Here is a 7468-nt window from a genome sequence, read left to right on the forward strand (position 1 = left end):
GGCAGGGCTGGGAGGGCAGGGGCTGCGGGTCGGGAGTGAGGGGCACTGGCAGGGCTGGGGGGGCTGCGGGTCGGGAGTTAGGGGCACCGGCAGGGCTGTGTTTGTTCTCCTCACCTGCAGTTTCCGAGACCGAATTTGCCAGAAGGACAAAAGTCCCGATGAGGATTTGCAGCTGCAGCATCCTGAACGGGACACAAGCGACAGGCTGGGAACCCTGTGCCCCATTCTCCCCCCCCCCCCCCGAACCGGCTGGTCCCTGCCCCGGGGCCGGATCGGAGCCAGCCCCCCATTCTCTGCCCCCCTGAACCAGCGAGTCCCCACCCTGGGGCCGGATCGGAGCTGGCGCCCCCTGGAGGGGACAGGCCCCGGCCCCATTCCCACCCCCTGGGCCAGCCGGTGTGTCAAAGAAAGCGGAGCCGCCCCTACCTGGTTCTGGGTCTCTCTGGCCGGGGAATCCTCTTGCACTGTCTATATAGGTGCCTGGAGCGCTCTGGGTGTCACGTCACAGGGCGCATCTCCCGGGGCCTGGAGTCGTTCCCAGGAAATCCCCAGCCAAAGATAACAAATCCCCACCCCGCACAATTGTCGAGCAAAGGTGTGTCACACAATAGCACCGCAGTGCGTCAGAGAGCAGCCGGGGGGAGTTGAGACCCGAATCTCAGCCTGACCCCATTGGGGGCGGAGGGGGGGACTCCGGAGTGACCCCTGGGGCGTGAGATCCCAAGGCAGCCCTCACTCCATTTACATTGGGGCCAGATCCTGCTCCCAATTCCCCCGGAGCAAAGCCTGAACTCTTCCAGGGGGCCGGACCCTCACGCCACCCAGAAGGCAAACAACGCGAATGTTTACTTTTAAAAACCTCATGATCAAGCAAGCAAATCGCAGGCTTCTTCGGGGCCCAGAGCTGTGATTTCTCCAGGATCCGCCAGTGAGGTGATTCATGTTTCTAGTGTCCCGGACAGTTCCTGGGTGATTTGCCAGCAGACGTGGATTGTGTTTGACTTTCGCTGTAACATAATCCAACTTTCTCACTGTCTTGTTCTAAGAAGTTGCTCCCATTTGCTACCTGCAATCAGCCAGGGGCGGGACACGGCCCCAGCAGGCCTGGGCATAGACGTCAAACCTCCACGAGCCAGCTAAGGACGTCGCAGGGTGTCCCGCACGAGCCCGGCGCTGCGATGTTTGGTCCAGACTGGCTTCTTTGGCTTGCAAGTGCCCCATTGGGGAAATCTCCCATGTTTACGTTCCCAAAAGCACTGAGGAAAATCTATTTTCTTTGGGTTGCAGAGAAGCCGGGGAAAGTTTGTTTGGTTTGGCGATATGGCAGGGCTGACACCTGCAGGGGGCGCCCTCCCGCATAGGCAATAGGCAAAGCCTGCCTCAGTTTACCATTCAGAACTGGACACAGGATTCCAGCAGCCATCGCACCAGGGCCAAATACAGAGGTAAAATAACCTCTCTGCTCCCATGTGCGATTCCCCTATTTCTGCATCCCAGGATCGCATTCGCTTTTTGGCCACAGCGTTGCACTGGGAGTTCGTATTCAGCTAATTATCCACCATGGTCCCCAAGTCGTTTTCCGAGTCCCTGCTTCGCAGGTTAGAGTCCCCCAGCCTGTATGTTTGGCCGACATTCTTGGTTCCTAGATGGACACATTAACATTAAAACACACGGTGTTTGCTCACGCCCAGTTTACCCAGCGATCCCGATCGCTCTGAATCAGGGACGTGTCCTCTTCATTGTTTACCATTCCCCCAATTTTTATGCCACCTGCAAACACTATCAGAGATAAAAGCAACGAGGAGTCTGGTGGCACCTTAAAGATGAACGGATTGATTTGGGCATAAGCTTTCGTGGGTAAAAAAACCACTTCTTGAGCTGGAGTGAAAGTTACCTCGCAAGTGGAGAACCAGTGTTGACAGGGCTAATTCAATCAGGGTGGGTGTAGTCCACTCCCAATAATAGATGAGGAGGTGTCAATTCCAGGAGAGGAAAAGCTGCTTCTGTAATGAGCCAGCCACTCCCAGTCCCTATTCAAACCCAGATTAATGGTGTTCAATTTGCAAATGAATTTTAGTTCTGCTGTTTCTCTTTAAAGTCTGTTTCTGAAGTTTTTTTGTTCAATGATAGTGACTTTTAAATCTGTAATAGAATGACCAGGGAGATTGAAGTGTTCACTTACTGGCTTATGTATGTTACCATTCCTGATGTCCGATTTGTGTCCATTTATTCTTTTGCGGAGGGACTGTCCGGTTTGGCCAATGTACATGGCAGAGGGGCATTGCTGGCACATGATGGCATAGATCACATTGGTAGATGTGCAGGTGAACGAGCCCCTGATGGTTTGGCTGATGTGGTTGGGTCCTCTGATGCTGTTGCCAGAGTAGATATGGGGACAGAGTAGGCAACGAGGTTTGCTACAGGGATTGGTTCCTGGGTTAGTGTTTCTGAAAGCTTATGCCCAACAGACTGACACGGCTATCCCCTGATATTTGTCTATCAGGGATGATTTCGTGTTTTCTTCCAGGTCACCGATAAAGATGTTCAATAGCAGAGTGCCAAGAACCAATCGCTGAGGGACTCCGCTGGGAACAGATCCACTTGCTGACAATTCCCCACTTACAGGTACATTTCGAGATCTATCAGTTAGCCAGTTTTGAATCCATTTAGTGTGTGCCGTGTTAATTTTATATTGTCTACGTTTTTTCGTCAGAATGTTGTGTGGTACCAAACACCTTACAGAAGTCTAAGTATAGTACGTCCACACTATTCCCTTTATCAACCAGACTTGTAAGCTCATCGCAAAAAGATATCGAGTTCATTTGACAAGATCTATTTTCCACAAACCCGTGTTGATTGACATGAATTCCCATCCTTTTATTTAAGGTAATGTAATTGCCCTGTAATTTTAATGCTGGGTTCCCCAGCTCCAGCCAGTTTTCTCCCAATAGCTTGCATCAGATCTTCCTCCCAACTGTTTTGTCTGTGTCCCACTCGCAACAAAGCAACCTCTGATTCTTCTGGGTCTCAGACAACACAAAGGGTTGCAAAGACCCTCAAAGAAATTCTGTTTTGTTTCGGGTGTGGGGGACACAGGGGAAAGTTTCTTTGTTTGGGGGTTTGGGGATTGAAAAAACCACCCAGGAAAGTTTGTTCTGTCTGAGCATCATCTGTTGTGTCCAGGTCGTACCCAAGACTCATTCGTTGCATCTGGTCTGGGACTGTTGGATAAACTCCCCCTGGAACTCAGGACCATGGACTTCCAGCACCAGACACCTTCCTTTGACATGTCTTCACATCAAATAGTCCCTACCAAAACCAGGCCGTGCAATGCACACTGGGGAGAGGACAGGGGACCCTGCTGCATGTGCAGTCTGTGGACGGCGCCCAGACACCACGGGGCTGCGGGCCAGNGGGGGGGCAGGGCTGGGCTGGCAGGGGCTGCGGGTCGGGAGTGAGGGGCACCGGCAGAGCTGGGGGTTTGTTCTACTCACCTGTAGTTTCTGAGACCGAATTAGGCAGGGGGACGAGGGTCACGACTCGGATTTGCAGCAGGATCCTGTATGGGAGGGATACAAGTGACAGGCTGGGAACCCCGGGTCCCACGCCCCAGCCCTGAGCCAGCCAGTCCCTGCCCTGGGGCCGGATCAGAGCCAGCGCCCTCTAGCGGGGAAATACATTTAGTACTGTATTAAGTTACTTGTATATAAAAATATCTTAATAAAGAAAACTATATAATAAGAAATAAAATATATGATGCAGTGATAAAATACTAGATCATGAATTCTTAGGAACAATATGAATAAGTAATAAAAATAGTGGTTGATCATGTAATGAGAGAAATTTAATACTAAAACTATTAATAATGACCAGTGCCTTATGCCAATACACTAGCACTGCGATAATTAATAATAGCGGCTTATTAAAATCAAACAGGGGTGTAAGAGCGACATTCACAAGTTATCTCCGCCCAGAGACAAGCGGAGAAACGTCGAGCGCAGGGCCCCACCGGCCCAGCCGTTAATGGATTACAAATGAGTTTTTCACACACAGCAGCACATACCTGAGTGGGACTAGCTGGCTGAAGAATTAATCTGCATGGCGTGTATTTACATGCAGTGATACACGCATCACGTGGGCTAACACATCTTCCCGGGAGCTGGAGAGTTTCCCAGGAAATCTGCCAGCCAAAAAACCCAACCCTGCACCCTGCCAGCACAAGTGATTATTACGGATTAGGATTATTATTAGGGTTAGGATTATTGCAAGTCACCCTAGGCCATTGTGCCGAATGCAACGAGTGGAGAAAGGGGAGCTGAGATCAGAATCCGGCTCTCACCCCATGGCAGTCAGGGCGTGACTCCGGATTGACCCCGGGGGAGCTGAGATCAGAATCCAGCCATGATCCCGTTTACACTGGGGCTGGATTTTGATCTCAGATCCCCCAGAGTAAATCCTGAATTCTCTCAGGTGACTCCGGCCCTCACACAACCCGGCAGGCAAATAAAAAGAATGTTTTAAAAAATCTCCTGGTTCGTAACCAAAATCTCAGGATTTTTAGGCGAACTCTCGGGATTTTCGGGCCGGGACCCGGGACCATTCGGCACTTAGGAATCCCAGGCTGGGGCGGTTCATGGCTCCGTGTGTGCCCTGGGCAGTGCCCTGGCGGTTTGCCAGCAGACTGTGCATTGTGTTTGTTTTGTTATCTATTAACCCAACGTCCTCACCTCCTTGTTCTGAGAAACTGCTCCCAGCTGGTAATCAGCTTGTTTGGGTTGGGTGGGCCCCCCTCGGTGCCCCCAATTCCTTCGGGGTACGGAGAACACAAGGGAAAGGTGGTTTTGTTTCGGGCTGACCTCTGCAAGGGGCGCCCTCCCACAGTGAGACAGGCATGTACTGCCTCAGTTTACCATTCAGACCCCGCTTTGCCCCTCTCCTCCACCGCGGGGTCGCTTCACCCGCCTGGGAAAGGGAGCTCGTCCCACGCCGAGTCTTTCTATCCCCTGCTAGGTTCCCCGGCTCCCGCCTGTTTCCTCCAGGAGCTCCCATGAAATCCCTCCCCGTTCTCATGTAGCTTCCTCCAGCACCCGTCTACTCCCCTTTGCTTAGCTGCTGGTTGGGTCATTTCCAAAGGCCCCGTCGGGCAGCTAACCCATCCCAGATGAACCGGACCTTAATGAGCCCGGTGGCCGGGGGACAGGGTCGAAGCCACCCCCCATGGGGAAATCCACTTTGCTTTGGGCTTGCCAAGGATCAAGGAATGACTGGTTTTGTCTGGGTCTCAGAGAGCCCCAGGGGAAACATTGTGTTGTCACAGACCCAACAAAGCGGCAGTTGTTGTGTCTGGGTCGTAGACGCCGCTCAGGGGCGTCTGATTTCTCCCCATCGCGGCCACAACACGGCAACGGCAATGTCTGGGTCGCAGACAACACAAAGGGCAACTCTAGCTCTGTCTGGCTGCAAAGGCCGAGAAGGAGAATCTCTTGTGTTCGGGGCAGCGGGAACACGGGGACGCTTGTTTTGTTTGGGTCGCAGCCAGAGAATCGGGATGCTTTTGTCTGGGCTGCAGATACACCCCACAAAGTGTTGTGTGGAGCGGGTGTAAGACACAACCCCGCCTTGTCTGTTGTGTCCTGGTCGCAGACACTAAGCAGCAGCATCTGTTTCCTGTGCGTCGTGGACAGGGGGCTTTCTCGGCACAGACCCCGTGGGCCTCACGGCCGTCCCAGGCCTCCGCCCGTCCACGCCAAGCACCAGGCACCTTTCTTTGATGTGCCTCCTGCACCGTAAACACGGAGCCTGGCAAATAGTCCCTACCAAAACCGGGCCGTGCAATGCACACTGGGGAGAGGACAGGGGACCCTGCCGCATGTGCAGTCTGTGGACGGCGCCCAGACACCACGGGGCTGCGGGCCAGAGGAAGAACCGAAGGAGAATCGGACCGAACGTGGGGCGATGTCTGTTTGCTTCGGGACGCAGCTGTAAAAACTCCAGGTTCTGGGTTTCAACGACAGGCCAGGGACGTTTGCGGCAGCGAATGTGGTTGGTTGTTTGGCTCCAGGCACCCACAGCCAACGCTTCCCACCCACCCGCGAGCCCTTTGACGACCGCGCTCCAGGAGCTATCGGCTAGTCAAACAGGTGTGGCACAAACGCCCCTTATCGGCCGAGCTCCCTCCCTAGGGGCACAGAGGCCGGGCTGGGAACAGCGGGAGCTGGCGTGTGCAGATGCCAGGGTAAATCTGGGGTGTGTGGCACCCACCTCCAGAAAGCCAATATAAGGAGGCCATGAACTGAGGTCTCCAGCTTCAGCGGTTGGCCCAGGGAAAGGTAAGTGCCGTGGCTGGAGCGTTCCTGCTCCGATCTCAGGTTGGCTGCTGAAGTTTGGGGTTAGAGTTTGGATCTCTACAAACGGCTGCTCCACCCCAGAGCTGGCTGCATCTCAGCGTTGGGTGAGGGGGTCCCTGTATAAACAGCCCTCGCGCTCCACCCCAGAGCTGGCTGCATCTCAGCTTGGGTGAGGGGGTCCCTGTATAAACAGCCCTCGCGCTCCACCCCAGAGACCTAACCTAACCGCCTCTCAGGTTCAGCCGATGTTAGATGGATTTAGTAGGAATTTTCCAGTTCCTGGTGCCTGGACATGAGCCTTTGTAGAAAATGAACGGTTTGAAAGCAACGAATCCAGGCAAATTCCCGCCCAATTGTCTCTGTTCTCAGACGTTCTGCCGAGATCCCCAGCCACGATGCTCCAGTTCCTTCTCCTCGTGGTGATTGGCGCCAGCGTCTGCAGAGGTAGGAGCTAAGGGTGGGGTGCTGTGTAGGAAAGGGTGCGAGCAGGGCGTGACTTGTGCTGCGTTTGGATGGGAGACGCTTAGAGTGGGGGTGGGGGTCCTTGCTCCCCAGAGACCGTGCTGTCCTGTGCGCCGGGCGAGGGGTCCCCGTGTGCCCCCCCTGCCCCAGAGGGGCCGCGTCCCAGCGCCGGGCGAGGGGTCCCCGTGTGCCCAGCCCACACCCTGCATCTCAAGTCTGATTTATCTTCCTGCAGGTCAAGACCAAGCTGTAGCAGCCTCGTTCTCCGGGCTCTATGGAGGCACTGGGGGGGACGAATTCTCCCAAACCAATTTTGAGATTGTTGGGCCCATCACTGCAATGAAGATCTGGACGGGCATCCTGACCCTCCACGGGTGAGATCTGGGACAGTGGGGGCCTGTGGGTCAGGAGTGAGGGGCACCGGCAGAGCTGTGGGGGGGGCAGGGCTGGGCTGGCNGCCGCGTCCCAGCGCCGGGCGAGGGGTCCCCCTGTGCCCAGCCCCCAGAGGGGCCGTGTCCCAGTGCCAGGCGAGGAGTCCCTGGGTAAACCATTGTTATCAGACTAAGAGGAGGAATATTTGCAGGTGTCCTTGGAGGGAGTTAGAGGGGGAGGTTCTGGGAATTGTAGCAAAGGATTGTGGGTAAGTAGGTAAAATCCAC

At 54.6% G+C, this 7468-nt stretch overlaps 1 protein-coding gene and 1 long non-coding RNA gene across 2 annotated transcripts in view; one reads left to right on the top strand and one right to left on the bottom strand.

The window, feature by feature from the left end:
* Positions 1 to 1444, bottom strand: part of LOC117876309 (zymogen granule membrane protein 16-like) — a 3399-nt gene extending 1955 nt beyond the window's left edge. Inside the window, exons 1-2 of the mRNA XM_034768337.1 lie at positions 427 to 1444; positions 115 to 182 (exon numbers count right to left, since the gene is read on the bottom strand). Coding sequence (XP_034624228.1) covers positions 115 to 181 — 67 coding nt within the window. The 5' untranslated portion in view covers position 182; positions 427 to 1444. The remainder of the gene's footprint in view (positions 1 to 114; positions 183 to 426) is intronic.
* A 4598-nt stretch (positions 1445 to 6042) lies between these two features.
* LOC117876330 lies at positions 6043 to 7199 on the top strand. The gene is made up of 3 exons (XR_004645468.1): positions 6043 to 6329; positions 6717 to 6791; positions 7045 to 7199. It is a non-coding gene; the product is annotated as an uncharacterized LOC117876330 (long non-coding RNA).
* Positions 7200 to 7468: the final 269 nt, after the last annotated feature.

This window comes from Trachemys scripta, chromosome 4, assembly GCF_013100865.1.
Source record: "Trachemys scripta elegans isolate TJP31775 chromosome 4, CAS_Tse_1.0, whole genome shotgun sequence".
NCBI classification, from domain to species: Eukaryota; Metazoa; Chordata; order Testudines; family Emydidae; genus Trachemys; species Trachemys scripta.